General features: G+C 29.0%; 1 protein-coding gene across 1 annotated transcript; it reads left to right on the top strand.

Annotated features, from left to right (window-relative positions):
• The first annotated feature begins 3,820 nt into the window (after window positions 1-3,820).
• LOC129322901 (MLP-like protein 423) lies at window positions 3,821-5,721 on the top strand. The gene is made up of 2 exons (XM_054969361.1): window positions 3,821-4,089; window positions 5,158-5,721. Exons 1-2 carry the CDS (start codon window positions 3,900-3,902, stop codon window positions 5,427-5,429), a joined length of 462 nt encoding a protein of 153 aa, XP_054825336.1. The 5' UTR covers window positions 3,821-3,899; the 3' UTR covers window positions 5,430-5,721.
• Window positions 5,722-17,734: the final 12,013 nt, after the last annotated feature.

Here is a 17,734-nt window from a genome sequence, read left to right on the forward strand (position 1 = left end):
ACAACAATATAGTATTTTTTTTATTTGAAGCTTTATTTTCTTGTTAATCTTTTCTCTTAAAAATGATAAATTTAATTTATTTCAAATTATTAAAATATAATTTATTTCATGATCAAAAATATAATTATTTATTAAATTATAAAAAATCATAATGCATAATAAATTCAATTCACATTAAATTGAAAAATGGAACTATTTCGCAAAAGGTAAATATATTTTAATCATTCATAATATAATAGGTGTAATTATCTCAATAATGATAGTCTAATTGTTGGATTGAGTGAAAAAAGCTCGATAAAGAAACAACTCATAAATCAAAAAAAGAACAAGAATTATTTTGACTTTTTTTACATTCAAATAGAAAAGCATGTACTTTTTTAATATTTAAAGAAGATTATGTCGTTTTGAATATCACATGTTAAACAAAACCAAGTTATGATTAATTTAATTATGATTTAACAATATTATGTTAAATCTTCAAATTGAGTTAACCCAAAAAGCATGCGTAACATATTCCTCATGGGTGTAATACAAATGCAAGAAGAATGGTATTGGCTTCACATGGCTGAAGTTGATATTGCGAGCCAAAGAATTTGTAGCGTTCAAAGTGGATGAGACAGAAATGGAAAAAAGAAGAAGCATAAAGGTCATTCCACGAGCTATGTGATCCATGCAAATGAACATCTCTATGACTTCAAAAATTTAACTTTTTGTTTAATTAGTATTATTAGTTATCAATTATTTTCATACAAAATTAAAACTAAATATTTTTAATATTTACTAATTTTTCTTAAAATGATTTGTGTTATGTAAAATGTTAGAATGAACAAGGCAAATTAGATGATTGGTATATATAATTAAATTTAGATTATTCATTACTGAAGACATTGCCTTCTCATGTATCCAAGACATTAATAGTCTTCAATCAAGACTCGGCCACTTGGCCTTGAATTGTAATATATCACAAGCCAGTGTTTTTCGTACAAATCAGGTTAAGTGAGACTTGACATTAATGGATTAATAAACAAATGGTTGTGATAGTTATGGTGGTATTATCCATGATATTGAATGAAATTGGCATAAAGATTTTTCTAAACATCTTGGTTACTATTCTAATATTGTTGCATAACTTTGAGGTATTCTCAAAAGTCTAAACTTTTGTTGGAAGTATAGATTCAATAAAGTTAATATTTACACCAATTCTCTTAAAGTATTGATGCTTATCTAGCATGATTCTATACAAAACCATCCCATGTATGATATTAAGAAAATTAAGAATCTTGCTATAAAAGACTGAACGATCACTTTTAACCACATATTTAGATAAGTAAACAATTGTGTAAATTAGCTTGCTTGCCAGGCTTTTAATGATAGCTTTGACATCAGGTTTTTTGACAATCCACCCCATGGATGTAGATCCCTCATGAGGTCTACTATGACCTAATTGTAACCACTTCTTCATGAATTTTTCATGGCATATTTTATTTTAAAAAATTAGATGATTGAAGGTACAGAATATAAAATGTAATATTATATAGTTTCTTGATCTCTTAATTAATAATAAATTCACAGGTGCAAGTTCATTTTAGATAAATTCATCATGCTGTGTTTAATCAGTTCTCCATTTAATTTTAGTTGTAAGACTTTTTTGTTTCATGGTTTATTATAATGCTCTTTGTAAGTTGTCTACAATTTTTGTTTCTAAATATCCTTTGTCTTGATATTCTTTAACTGGCTAACTTCTTAATTAGTTCATTATTCTCTAATTAATGAATTTCATATTAATGAGAGTAATTTTGAACATTTACAAATGGAGAGAACATTTTATATTTGATTATAGCAATTATCTTATTATACTATATCTAGTTGTCTCTCATGTGTGTGTGTGTGTGTGTGTGTGTGTGTATCAGGTATGATGTACGAATCAGAATTTGACAAAAAATGCACACACTTGAACAAATACCATGAACCAAATCATCAATTACATCATTTATTGTTTAAAAAATTGATCGTCAGTTTCATCTTCGCTATTATCAAATCTTATGTCAAACTAACTGCTCTCTCCAAACCAATTTATAGGCTTTTTTGTTTTTTTGTTTTTGCCAAATAATTTATAAGGTATTGTTCATTGTTTCACATATATTTTTTTTTCAAAAAAATTGTTGCACCTCTAACGATGTACTCTTGAAATGCTCGTATAATTCTTTATGTTAGAGTCGTTGAAATGCTCGTATGATTCTTCTATGGTAAAATTCTTAGTTTATTTTCACAACCACATAAGACGAAGCCATTATTTTGGGCTTCCAACAAAAATGGGCTTGTAATATTTGAGTGGATCTCCATAGTCCGTACAAAAAAAAGGGCTTAGTAATCTTTGCAATCCATTAAAAAGTTGTGTGTATAAAATTTAATTTTAGGAAAAGTGACAAGTACAAAACTTGTGAAGATATTGATAATAATTGAAGACTTGGAATGATTAAAATATTATGGAAAGATAATGATTTTTATTTTTAATTAAAAAATAAATGATAATTAAACTCATTGATCGAATGACTCATGAATTTAAGTACGTAAAAAGACAAATAGACACTACAAAAAATTATTCATGTGTGTGTTAATTTTTTCCCTTCCATAAATTCTTCAATTCAAATTTGCAGCTCATTGGTGAATCTCAGATGGTTATATGAAATTTTGAGGATGGAAAAATTATAATAATAGAAATGTCTGTGATTTTGGGCTTAATTTTATTATAGAAAAATCCTATAGGTAAATTATGATCCATCATTTTGACACTGAACATATCGTGCATGAAATAAACTATGTGAGGAGGCAAATTCCCACATGTTTTTTTTTTTTTTTGGTTGGCGGTCATTGGCTACTGTATTCAAAGTTTTAATTAACTGCCAACAAATTTTGCAGACTCATTAGAATCACCGACACTGTTGTTCTGCATTTATAGCTTCACTTTAACATCTAGTTGGCTCAAAAACCACTACTTCATTAGGGTTTAAATCGATCCAATAATAAATTAAAGGAAAAAATTAATGATTTAATTTTTATAGCTTTGGCTCCTTTAAAACTTAGTCATTAATTAAATTTTGACTTAATACAACTCAGTCTTTATAGCTTTAATAATTTAAAATATTGATTCTTATTTTTTTTTAAGAAACTGAAATTATAAGGACTAAAGTTATTTTTTTAAATTTTAGGGACTAATGTTTTAAATTTTTAAAACTATAAGAATTAAGTTACATTAAGTTAAAGTTTTGGGATTGAGTTTTTTTATGATATAGCTACTTGATTAACTCAGATTCGAGCATTACTAGGTCCAATTAAGAGTAACTCTCCCAAAGATATTTTTGACATTCACCTAGAGTTAATCTTGAAACCCCTTGTTTAATCATTTTTTTTTATTAGGACTAATGCTTATTGGTTAATAATTGAATTTTAATCGAATCAAAGTTATAGAGATTGAGTTGTAATTAATTAAAAATTCAAGAATCAAATTGCAATCAACTCAAAATTACAAGCATTGGATAAATAATTTTTCCTAAATTAAATGCACTCAAACCACTTTAATTGCCCCAACAAATCTAACATGATTTCTATAACCGTGCTAAATCCCATCCATATCAACGCATAGCTTTCAGTACTGAGTGGGCCCAACATTCATTTAGAGTCATGTGAGTGGGTGCAACTCCATAAAAGCTCTCTCAGGCAGCTTCATTAAGTGGCAGTAGTTGAGCAAGTTCCTGATTCTTTTTACACTTGCTTGTCCTCATGATCAATCAGAGATCTCTCATCATCTCTATATATACCCACTTGTTCTTCTTCTTCTTCCCAAGGACTCTTCTCTCATATTATATTCCATACATATTGATCAGTGTTGGGTTTCAGCCATGGCCGCCACCATCGGGAAGCTTGAGGTTGAAATAGAGGTGAAGTCTAAAGCAGACAAGTTCTGGGAAACCATTAGGGACTCAACCACCATCTTCCCCAAAGCAATTCCACATGACTACAAGAGCATTGAGGTTCTTGAGGGCGACGGCAAAGCTCCTGGTTCTGTACGCCAGATTCTTTATGCTGAAGGTGCATTATATTCTTAATTTCTTCATGCAATAACTCAATTATAAACCTAAGAATCATATTCTAGCTACTACCTATTTTTCTCTTTTTTTTTTATCTACAATTATCTGCTATTAATATATACCAATTAATTTGTGTATTTGAGCATTAGTAGGTCTTAAATGGGTTCCGTATAGCTCTATCAGCATAATTAGAATCAATGACCTTGCTTAAAGAGTCTTGAATCCATTTTAGTGTTGTTAAAAGTCAAAAGGCGCGCTCAAGGCACAAGGCTTGTAAAATATTTTGAGCACAAAGCTCTAAAAAGGCACATGTTTGTGTGAAACAGAACACTACCATTTGAAAATACATAACGTATAGACAACAAATCAAAGATAAAAGGATATATGTAGATTTACTTAACTTGCATATAAATACTTTGAAAAATTGTGTTATATGAAGAAAACATAGATAAAAGTAGCAACTATTTTATACATTATAGATAAAAACTATAAAAAAATTGTAACTAGGCACACCTAACTACACTCTCCTTTTGCTTGAGAAAGGCACTCAAGGCACCCATTAACTCTCTTCACACATAAGAGGTGATAAGGTTGTTCTGTGCATTGCCTCAATGCCTAAGGCACAAAGGCAAGTGCCTTTGACAACATTGATCCATCTCATTCTACTCAACTATTGTTGATTATACATAATATCTTTATAAATATCTAATATTTGATAAGTAATTCATATTTGAATATTGTACGATTCAAATTGAATAAGTCTTTTAGCGCGGTTTTTCATTGACAAGGTTTGAACCAACAACTTTACTTAAGGGATCTTAAATCTAGGAGTTGATTGGTCATGGGAGACCAAAATCTATTTTAAAATCTCTTACAAATGAAAAAAAAATTATTAACTTTTCCAAAGATCCATTGAAGTATTCCTCCTTTAAATCCATCCCCATCTTGAATCCCTTCCATTCAACCCAACTCTCACTAGTGGTAACTAGTTCTGAATATTTGTTCATCCCCACATGAGTATTATTATGATTATTATTATTATTATTATTATTATTATTATTTTGGGTAGGTTCTCCAATAGTGAAGGTATCAAAAGAGAAGATTGATGCAGCTGATGATGCAAAGAAGACAGTGACATATAGTGTAATTGATGGTGACCTCCTCAGGTACTTCAAGAACTTCAAGGGCCACATCAGTGTCATACCAAAGGGAGAAGGAAGCCTTGTGAAGTGGTCATCTGAGTTTGAGAAGGCAAGTGCAGAGGTCCCTGACCCTCATGTCATCAAAGATTTTGCAGTCAAAAACTTTCAAGAGGTTGATGATTATATTCAGAAGGCATAGAGAATGAGTCACATGTGGCTGAATTTCTACTATACTCATATCAGAATGCATGTTTTAATAATAAACCCTCTTGGGTATCATTTGATCCTATCAAACAATATATCTTATAATAGTATAATACCCTCTTGAGTTTCAGTTTAGTTTTGATTTGTGTGCTGAAGCCATGGCCTTGTGCTTTACTAACTTGTTGTCTTATCAATCAGTTAGCCTTTCTCTTTGTTGGTGTCATGATCTTGCTGTTGATCAATTTGAGTTTGAGAATATAAAGAGTATTGCATATATTTGAGAATTATTTATGCTGCTCTCGAAATTCTTATGACCTGAACTAAGAGAAGTTTTTATCTATGATTTTTAAGTTAATTAGTGAATAATGAATTTGAAGATGAATAAATAAATAGTGTGTGGTATATGCCGACAGCTATACATTTTCAAGCAGAGTTAACATAATTATTTGCCACAACACTCTGCTTGAGCTGCGGCAAGTAAGGATGTTCACATATATGTTAACTTTTTTTTTTTTTAAATTTGAAAAAGTCAAATCAAACCAATCAAATCATCAAAACTTTAGATTTGTTTGGTTTTTTTTTCTGATAAGTTTTGGTTCGATTTTTGAGTGCTTTAATTTGATTTAGTTTAAGTTTTGATTAAGTTTAAATATTTTTTGGTGAAATGCATAATAAATATATTTTTTACAATTAATTAGCATCTTTCATTATTTAAAATCAATATATGTTATCATTAAAACACTTAATAATTATCATAAATAATTATAGAAAACATTTAGGTTGTATTTGGATGGGTGAATTTAAGTTGAGAATTTGAATTTAAAATTTTATATCTAAAATTTCACATTTGAAATTCATAAATTCTAAATTCCTTATTTGGATAATATAAAAAATTTTAAATTAAGTATTTAAATCCTTTGTTTGGATTTAAAGTAAAATTTTAAATTTTAAATTCTATATTTGAATTTAAAAGAAACTTAAAATATTGATCAAACTCTACAATTTGAATGGCTAACTTCTAATAAAATCAGACAAACAAAGCCAATTGACATTGGTGTAATGCCCTCAATAACATTATCATATGTTCCACTATAAAATTTTTAATTACTTCAAATATTTGAGTTGAAATAGTTGAAAACATTGGGATCCCAATAAAAAAAATTCAAAAATCTTGATATAATTTACACAAGTATAAATCTTATTATACACAGCAAAAGCAATAAAACATTATGCATTAAAGATCTAGAAAACATGTACATCACAAGAAAATAAAGTAAAAATTGACATCGTGCGTCGTAAATTGTGCCACATGCGCTACAGCATGTGGCACAGAGGCCACAGTCATTGGCTCTGTGCCGTGCACCGCGGTATGCAAGTACATGTGCCACAACGCACACACCTGAATTTGCTGTCAAATAGCAGTTTTTGATATGAAATTTAGATGCATGCCATTTCCACATACGAAGTCCGATTGAGATAATTCAAGTTCCTACACGAAGCTTGTTTTGAAATCTAACTAATGATACTGGTGTTATCCAAATTTGATATTTATATCAAAAATTGGACACTAAAGTGCACTTTGATCATTTTTTATCAAATTTTTGTCACTTAAGTGTCTCAATTCGAAACCAATTGTCATTAGTCTCTTTTTAGGCCTTGACCAAATTCAAATGGACAAAGCACATCTAATTGACCATACACATGCCCAACATAATACACATACACAAATTTAGCTTGTAAATTATTCATTTCTCCCTTTGGGCTAAATTCACATTTCATTTTTTTAATCTCATATATGGCCAAAACACTACAAATAACCTCCACCTATCTCATATTCACATATAATTACATCCATCCACTAGCCCTTCCAGTCTTTAAATCATTCACACATATAAAAGGGCTAGGGAGTTCAAAATCACAAAACATACCATAATCCTAGCTCATGCACTTATACACATCTTATGGCAACTTATACATATATAAGACTAAAACTAACTAAATTCATTACACCATATCTTACAAAGATTTAGGCAAGAGATGTCAATTCAACCTCTATCCTTTCCCTTTGACCTAACAATACCAAAATTTGAAAAATGTAAATAACTGCGGGTGAGATGAAAATCTCAGTAACCAAATACAGCTCATTAAATATCTATTACTACACATAACCATGCCATAGTAACTGAAATCATCATATAACACATATATAAATAGTATATTATAACTAAATTATCACTTTTGCATATAAATCATGTTTCATTTACTTTTACACCTTAGCATGATCAATTATCTATCGATCCTCTAATGCTTCCCAACACAAAGCCATAGGCTCTTCTGGATCAACCACTTATTGACCTAAGCTCCCTTTTGGTGATAGAAACACCCGGCTAAAAATAATCTATCCCACCTATAGACTATGGTCTCCCTCTTCACACACTTATGATAAAGGTGTCGTTGACTTCTAACTGCGCCCTAACGGGCACTAGGGAGTTTCTAGATTGCCCGGATGTCCCATAGTAAGAGTTCCATAATATGCTGTATCGAATTACCTATGGTAGCAGCCTATATAATGCTGCACCGGATGTCCCATGGTACTAACTCGACCACATAAATTTTACACTCATATATCTCTACAGACAAACAACTTCACATATCCAGAGTGAACTCCCACCCTCTATGATCATGCTTTTTCACAATTTTCACTACTTATACACCTTTCTACAATATATATTCTTCCATATCATATATGTACACACACACACACACACACATATCTATTGAAATCAATGAATTTTCAAATTTATTTCATAATACAAATTCATGCTAAAACCATTTCAATAACAATCATGCATAACACTCATAAATTCACAATTCACAATTTATCATTTGATATTCATTTCTACACAGTTATAAAAGCTAATAAATATAATAAACTATATGATTACCTCAACCTTCTATTTGATAGAAAGGGTTACCCGTATAATTTCAACTCTATTCAAGCTCCTTTCTCATAATTTCTGCGTCACACACTATAAGATACACAGAATTGGCATTCAGAATCAATTTCTCTATTAACCAAAAGCGTCAATTATGGCATTTAAGCACTCAATTGTTATCAAATCCACATTTCACACTCGATTATACACATTACCATTGATCACCCCTCATTTCAAGCTTTAATATTTTCTAACAATTTTCTCTCACTACTCTCTCTCTAAATTAGGGCAATTCTTGTCTAGAGCTTCAAAACTTTATCGTTTCGACTACAACCTGTCACAAAGCACAAGTTTAGCTCCATAAAACCTTTTTATTACTATTGGATAAGAAATTAACTCCTTAAAACTCCTGAATTCACTTTCTCATTAGTTAAAACTAAGAAAAAATATGGTAGATTCAGAGGTTAAGGCAGTACGTGACTTACCCGATAAGTAACGAGTCAGAGACACCGTCCTTGCTCCTGATTTAGCTTGCCCTGGCAGATCCTTTTCTCCTCTCCACACCAGACCTCTCCTCCCACATTTCTCCTTTATGTTTTTCAAGCTGGACACGTTCCTATTAATCTAATTTTTGTTCTATGCGCCACGGTGCATCTATCACCTACCACGGCGCGTGGCATAGTGAGAGAAATTCTCACTATGCTCACACATTATGCTTCGAGACACCACTCTTCTACTCATATCTATTCATATAACATTTCAATAAGTCAATATAACACTTCACCACTTAGAACCCTAGTCCCACATTAAATCATTAATCCATCTCTAATCAGTCATTAACGCAAGATTAGAAATTCAGATGTTACAATTGGCATTATGAAAATTATAATGTTAAGTCTTGAGTGGCTCTAATACCATAAAAGATTAGGGGTATGTTTGATTAATTATTTTCAAAACAATTTTTTATTTTGAAAATTAAAAAAATCTATTTGAAATGTATTTTTTTATTATTTGTATAAAAAAATTAAAAGTTGTTCTGAAAAATTAAAAAATCTGAATATCTTTATGATGTTTTATTATCTTTTGTTCTGCAAAATTAGAGAGAAGCAAAAAAATAATCACCTTTTCGTTAATCACAATTATGTTGGTAAATGAAATAGTTCTCTCATCCTTTATTTCACTACTTTAATTATTCAAATAGAGTTTTTTATTTTTTATTTTGTTTTCAGAACTTGTTCTAAAAAATTACACTGCATAATTATTTTAAGAACTTAAAAATAGAAAACAAAATAAAACAAGGCTTAAGTTTCTAGATCAATTCAAAGAATAAGCTTATCATGTTTATGAGACAATAAAACAAACAAGGCCTCATTTACAACACCGATCTTGGGTCATGTTAGGATTGTATAATGTAAGATTAGAAGCTCATCTTTAATAGATTATAACCAGATTCTTTCTTACACACATGTTCTTTTAAAAATATAAGTGCAAAGCATATTTGAATTTTTGTTGACAAAAGTAAAATATTAGTATTTCAAGAGAATATAAAGAAAATAGAGAAAATTCATATAGAAAAAACATAGAAGACTTTTATATGCGATATTTTTGCTACAAGACTATCTACCAAGGCTGTTGAGAAATAAGTCTTTATTTATTACACACTTCATATCATATTCTTTAAGTAGTTCTTCTAGCAAAATGTTCCAGTTTTCATATATAACATTTGTCTGACTTTTTTAAATAAGGAGGATGCGTCTTAAAAAAGTGTAAATACTTTCTCTTTTTACTATATGACCTCCTTGAGTGATGTTTATACTTGTGGAAAATGAGACTTTTTCTTTGTAGAACAAGAACACTTGTCTTGATCTTTACACTTAATTTTCAAATAAGGTTTCTTGCAATTGTGGGTAAATTGTATACTTATTCTTCATTTTATCATTGACTTGAAGAACTTTTGCTGCTCATAGATATTATAAATTATCAATTAGTGAGAAAGGCAATTGATAAATTTCTCTGAGAGAGATATTAGTCATGTCTGTTTGCAACCCATTGATAGCTCTATAAAGTTATTAGGAAGGGATTTTGCAAAAAAATTAGAAGACTAAAGGTGTAGGTTTGCCAAAAGAATATTAGAAGAACTAATTTGAGAACATTGCAAAAAAAAAAAAAACATTGAGACACTTCTATTTCAATGATTAAATAAAAATAAAAATTAAATTATTTATTTACTCTAGTTAAATATTTAATAAATAAGCTATGCTCTCCTCTTTTTATAATTTTAGCTTTTATTTGTTTTGGAATACACAATAGGAGGCAAAATGATTACAATAAAATATAACAAGAATGGACCCAGATTTGTGGGTTCATTGATAAAATCATAATTCACAATAGCAAAATACTCTATGAGAAGTTTCATAAGAACTTACGTCTAATAGTAAGGAAAATGTGCATTATGTATAAGCTGGTCAGCATAGGATTTTGCTCTTGTTAAAACATGATCATAAAGTATCTATTCGTGTCGCATAATCATTTTTCTTATACCTTTCACAATCTCAAAGACGAGGTGCAATCCCTCGTGTTTTTATAGATATTCTCAATTTTTTTTGTTTAATTTGAAAATAACTTTTCTTAAACCAAGATTCTAATAAAAATCTAAACAATCTTTGATACTCAACATTTTTTGGTAATCATAGTAGAAAAGTATCCCAATTTTCTTATAAAGCTGCCACTCTCTTATTATTAACTCCCTATTTTACCAATAAAAGAAGTTATGCCACCTAGTCCTCTAACCAAATAAGTTAAAAAAAAAAGGAGAAAGTAAACGGAGATTCGAGGGTTCGAATCTTATCTCAATCTCATCTCAATAATCATAACAATCACTTTACCATTTGAACTACATCCCTCTGTCTTCAAATCTCATCTCAATAATTGTAACAATCACTCTACCATTTGAGCTACATCCCCTCGTTTGAATTTACTTTGAACTAAATAATATATTATTCACTAGCTTTATCTTCACCCTATTATATTATTATTATCATTAATTAATGTCACTTTAAAATTTGTTAAGGCTTTACTTAAAATAAAATTATCATATAGGACCAACAAAATATTTTCAGTTATCAAGCATATCCTAACAAACATTTTATTCATTATAGCAGAATCCCCTCAACGGCAATATTTGATTATATTCCCAATTCATGAAGAGCATTAAAACAGACTGTGAAAGCGCGCCACTTCCCATCAATGTTAAAAGACTATAACTTTGTTTCTCATTTAGTTAGAGTTGGAGAGAAGCCTCCTCTACCTTCACACTCCCCTTTCCATCAACGTTAAAAGAGATTGTAACTCTGTTTCTCATTTAGTTGGAGTCAACTTCTCTTCTTTGAGAGAAGCCTCCTCTGCTCTCCTTTGAGGCAGAGGTAAATTTAGACCGTCTAGATTTAATTTAATATTGTTATATTTTTATTTTTAATTTATATTTTTAAAATAAAAAAATATATAAAAATTTAATAAAATTAATAAATATACTTATTAATCTAACAGTCTAAATTTAATGTAAATGCTCTAAATTTAATGTAAAATAATTAAATTAAATTTTTAGATATATTCTAGATAGTGTAAATATATTCTAAACATAACAGTAAATTTATTAAAAAAATTTAATATTAAACTTATAGCATTTATATTAAATTTTGACTATTAGATTGATAAGTATATTTATTAAATTTTTTACAATTTTTATATATTTTTAATGTTTTGTAATTGTATACATGATTTATATGGGTATGTAAGGGGTAGGGATTTTATTGTTCAATTTTTTTTGTCATGTCACATGGTATACCCTTATTGAACCTAATGAGTAGCTTGTCATGACTTCGGCTAACCTACTTTTGGCTGTGTAAATTAAAGTGTGGACTTGGGTCCGGAGAACGGAGGAGATAAGATTGGTTGTGATGTATTAAAATTGTTAGATTTTGTTTAGTATATTTGGAAACATGTCTGGATTGATTTTTTTTTTTTTGTATTCTTTCCCTAACAATCGCATGATTAGGTGTATGACATGCTTAAATGTATCTTATTAGTTTTGGTTACTAGGATTTTTATGTCTCATTCCCTTGGTTAATAATTCTTACATGAGAGGGGTCTAATTGAAGGAGTATTGGAGTTCTAGTTAGTGTATGGGACACCAATTTTTTTTTTTTGTTTAGACCTTATTTTGCCAGAAGGATGTATATTGCCAAACTTAGGCATTCATAGGCATTCATTATGTGTATTGAGCATGTGACTCTTGTTTGAGATTAAATTTGTCCATTGAAGCTATGAGAAAACTTTTTGACACTCATGGTCTTATTTTGATGAGATTGACATATTTAAAAGCAGACATGAAAGTTAAACTTGTCTTATGATCCATGTATGCAAAATCTTCTGCTGTGTTAGATGGCTGTAACCCAACTTGTGAATTTGTATACTTGTGGGCAAATTGTTGATTTAATTAAGTTGTTTAGTGTGTGTTGCATGTGGTCAAGTGGTCTTTTGTTTAGTGTTGGCTTTGGGTTTGAGAAATTGGAGTTGTTTGGAATAAGGTGTAGTTTTTGTAACCACAATCTTTTTTTGTGGATTAACTTGTCATTTGATAGTATTTTTGTGTTAAACAAAAAGAAAGCGCTAGTTTATGTTGAAAGTTTTTTGTGAACACTTAAACAACTAAAATTGAATGTGTATATAGAAAGTTATGCTCAGTTGAAGTTAGAAAATATTGTTCATTTTGTCAAGATTCTAATATGGTGTTGTGCATCACAGTGGATACATCATCAGCCATAGCGTACAATATAGATGGAGAATTGGACTTTCTGTGTCATGCATCATGGCAGATGAAGCCTTCACCATGGTGCCTAATCTCTGTGTCACACATCACAGTATATGACACTTCAGCCACAATAGACATTACATTTTTTCTAGAATTGCCCCCTTTTTGTATTTTTGTTTCCAAATTGGTCCCCTTGGATACTTTGAGCTTAAATAACTTGTTTTTGAACTAAATTACCTTTGGGAACCTTATTTACAGATTATTTCTATTTTAATTCAACATTTTGGGATCAAGCTCTTGTTTTCATGCGTAATCCCATTCTTGATACATTTTAAATTGTTTAGCAACTCCTAATTACCATTTTAGGTTCTATTTACTAAGTTTTCTTTATTTTTATTATGGTTGACTCTTTTTCTGCATGGCAGCCAACTCTAAAATTGTTTTATGAATTAAGAAAACTCTCTTCTAGTAAAACTTCATAAACTTGGTTTGATTTTTAATTACTATGGTAGACTTTTCTATATTATGGTACTGATTTAAAAAGATAAAGTTAATTCTTAATTACTATGGTAGCCCATTTTTTATTATGGTGAGTTTAATAATTGTAAGCAGAAAAAGTAGTGGAGGGAAAATTTAGACAAAATTGCAGCAAGTGGCTCTAAAAAAAGTGCTATATATATATATATATATATATATATCTTGAATGATAAACTGATTACCTTATATGAAAACTTTAACAGTGAGAATACAACGCACAAACCATTTTTTTGAAAAATTCTGTCTAGTTCTCCAAAATCAGCATGCTTTCATCCCACCATACGGTTCTTTCATTTTGCCCCATCCCTATTATTTCATTTTATTTATTTTGAGTACTTGCATATGGGAAAATCATGGAAAAAGATTTTAGGAATTTACTGCTTGATTTAAAAGTTTAGTTGAACATACCATGCCCATTTAAGGTTAAGTATATAAGTTTTTCTCAATTTATAAAACATATTCTTTTCAATTATGATAAATTGAACTAAATTGTATAACGAATTGAAAATATATCTTTATTAATTATATGATTATCATCAATATTTTATTATTCATGTTAATAAATTATAACTGATGTGAACTTGAATGATAAAATTGATAAAAATTAAATTTGAGATATTAAATCAATAATCGACAAACCAAGGGTGTGTGGTAGAGCGGTGGCGGCTCTTCCTCCCTTAACTGTTTGGGCATGGAAGGTGTTAAAACCTCTAGCCAGCTGTTTCATCCTTTGAGGTGCCCACAATTCAGCGAATCTAGATTAGTTTGGATTGTTAATGTGCTTGAAAGATGACCTGTCTAAGATATCGGATACAATTCAAAAAAAAAGAAGTCAATAACCGATAGAAATTTGGTGAAGTAAAAGTTACGTTATCCCTGCAATATATTTACATGAAGAGAAAGGATACAGAAGAAAGTTATCCAAATTTGAATTATCAATATTCAATTATCATGGTCCTTGATAACAATGTTAAGCATTCTCTCGAACAATATTACACAGCAAGGCTAGTGCCAAGGACCTTCACGTAAACTTTGAATGTAATCGTCGTATTGATCCAAAAATATCTGAATTTCTTTTGATTAAGAAAACATGATATTGGAACCATAAAACGCACAATTTCTTCTTCCTTTCCACCTAAATTGACTGGGATGAAACCTTTTCGAATCTTCTTGTTCTTCATATCGCTCTTGGTCTTTGACAGTGATGACCATGGCTTCATCATCACTTGGTGAACCTTGTATGGATCAATTTTCATGGGGGATTTTGAGCTTTTGATTTATGAATCTCTTATGGGTGAATATATATGAGAAGAAAGGGTAAATATTGATCTTTTGATAAGATCTGCATTTGATTTTTCGGTGCAAAAGTTCAATTCCTTTCTGTTTGCAAATCTCAAAGATTTTGTAGTAATTATTACTACAATGTAAAAAAAATAATAATTGAATACAGGGATTCATGCATCATTGATGTCTCATGATCCTTCATTCTCTTTTTGAATTGTGCAATTGTTCAAGACATAGTCAAGAATTAAACATGACGATGGCGGAGCTAGGGCAATTTTTTAAAAATAATTTAATAATTAAAGATATCAATTATGTATATGAATTATATTACTGAGCTTTGAGTTGAAAATATAAAAAAATTTAAATTTTAGTTTAGAGAGAAAATCAAATGAATTCAATATTTTGAATATTTAATATTCAAATTCAAAATATTAAAAGATGCGATGCAAAATATGAAATCTAAAATTCCATAATCACTTGTATGTGGCTTTGCCATTGAACATTGTCATCTCTCCTAATAAAAATTCAAATCTTAATTTATTATTAAAAAAACTTTTTTTATTAGATCCTGTCCGTTTTTTGGTTCAAGGTAAAAAATAAAAAAAAATCCTTGTTGTCTTTGGTCAATAGATCCAATCCTTGTTGATATTTCATGATCCTTCATTAATATTAGTATTAATTTTTCTTTACGTAAATTTATATCTATATCTATATATCTATAAGTCTCAAAATTCTGTCATTTGGATGTGCTCATAAATATAGTTTGAATTTTTATTTTCAATTAATTTTACATAAAATACTGTAAAAAAATTAACTGTCATTAAATTGATATTCTTGAACCTAAGTGTTATTAGTTAGTATCTAGAGTTAGCCACATTATTTGAGATTATTTATTGTTATAATTTATTGGGTAAATGAGAAAATTACCTCCTCTTAATTTTTGAAAAAATGCAGTCTGACTCCCATCATTAACAAAATTTAATTTTGATCATTAATTAATTAAAAAATGACAAAAAATAACCTTAGGAATTATAGAGGATGACCAAAATTTTTGTTGGTCCTTTTCTATATTTTGGGTCATTTATTATAATTTTTGGTCTTTTTTTATAATTTTGGACACTCTTTTCTATCATTTTCTAATCAACTAGTAATATAAGTTAATTTTTATTAATAACAAAGGTTAAATTGTACCATTTTCAAAATTAATAAAAGAATTGGCACAATAAACTAGTTCAGAGTCTATAATATTAGTGAACCTAAAGTAAAAGAGGAAATTTGATCATTTATCCTAATTTAATTTCACAAAAGATTTATTTGATTGGAAATTATGATATATGCTCTTTTTTTTATTTGCCATATCATATGTGACAGTTGAAATAAAAATAAGCATCAAACTACCAACTCACCTAAACTTTTTTTTTACAAATAGTTTATAAAATTAGAAATAGAGAATTAGAAATCTTGCTGTAAAATACTAGACGATCACTTTCAACTACATATTTAGAAAAGTAAACAATTGCGTGTATTAACTTGCTTGCTATACTTCTAATGATGGTTTTGACACTAGGTTTTTTGATAATCCAACTCATGGGTGTAGATCCCTTGTGAGGTCTATTGTGACTTAATTGTAACCACTTCTGCATGAATTTTTCATGGCCTATTTTATTTGTTTTTTTAAAAAAATAGATGATTGACGGTACATAATATAAAATGTAGTGTTATATAATTTCTTCATCTCTTAATTAATAATGAATTCATAGGTGCAAGTTCATTTTGATAAATTCATCATGGTGTATCTTAATCAGTTCTCCATTTAAGTATAATTGCAAGACTCTTTTTTTTCATGGGTTTTATTATAACGTTCTTTGTTTGTAAGTTGTCTGAAATTTTTGTTTCTAAATATTCTTTACCTAACTAACTTCTTTACCTAATTAATGAATTTCATATTAATTAGAGTAATTTTGAACATTTACAAATGGAGAGAATATTTTAGATTTGATTGTAGCAATTATCTTATTATACTATATCTAATTGTCTCTCATGTGTGTGTGTGTGTGTGTGTGTGTGTATCAGGCATGATGTACGAATCAGAATTTGACAAAAAATGCAAACACTAGAAACAAATACCATGAACCAAATCATCAATTGCATCATTTATTGTTGAAAAAATTGATCATCAGTTTCATCGTCGCTATCATCAAAGCTCATGTCAAATTAACTGTCCTCTCCAATCCAATTTATAGGCTGTCTGCTTTAAATTTTTTTTTTTGGCCAAATAATTTATTGGGTATTGTTGATTGTTTCACATATATTTTAAAAAAAAAGTTTGTTACACCCCTAACCATTACTCTTGAAATGCTCGTATAATTCTTGGAGTTGGCTTTGCTCCTCCCACCTAGGGAGGAAATCTAGACCATCTTGATTAATCTGATTGATTCAGATTTAATATTTTTATTTTTATTTTTATTTTATCTTTATTAAAATAAAATATTCATATAAAGTTATAAAAAAAATTTAATGAATCTGATCATCAATCTGGACAACTTACATTTGTATTATGAAAATAAAAAATTATAAAAAAGTTTAATATTAAATCTGCACTATTCATAATACATATGGATGGTCAATTTATAAAAATTATAAAAAAATTAATATCAAAATGAACTATTTAGATTAAATTTATATTATTCAGATTTATAACAAATATATTTATTAAATTTTTTATAAATTTTT

Source organism: Prosopis cineraria, unplaced genomic scaffold (genome assembly GCF_029017545.1).
Source record: "Prosopis cineraria cultivar Desert tree isolate PC_DT_omini unplaced genomic scaffold, ASM2901754v1 PC10, whole genome shotgun sequence".
Taxonomy (NCBI): domain Eukaryota; kingdom Viridiplantae; phylum Streptophyta; class Magnoliopsida; order Fabales; family Fabaceae; genus Prosopis; species Prosopis cineraria.

Excerpts from the sequence above, each read along its gene's own strand:
- LOC129322901 (XM_054969361.1), top strand. The coding sequence starts at position 3,900 with ATGGCCGCCACCATCGGGAAGCTTGAGGTTGAAATAGAGGTGAAGTCT. Across the intron at positions 4,090-5,157 it reads CCAGATTCTTTATGCTGAAG|GTTCTCCAATAGTGAAGGTA; the intron begins GTGCATTATATT and ends TATTTTGGGTAG.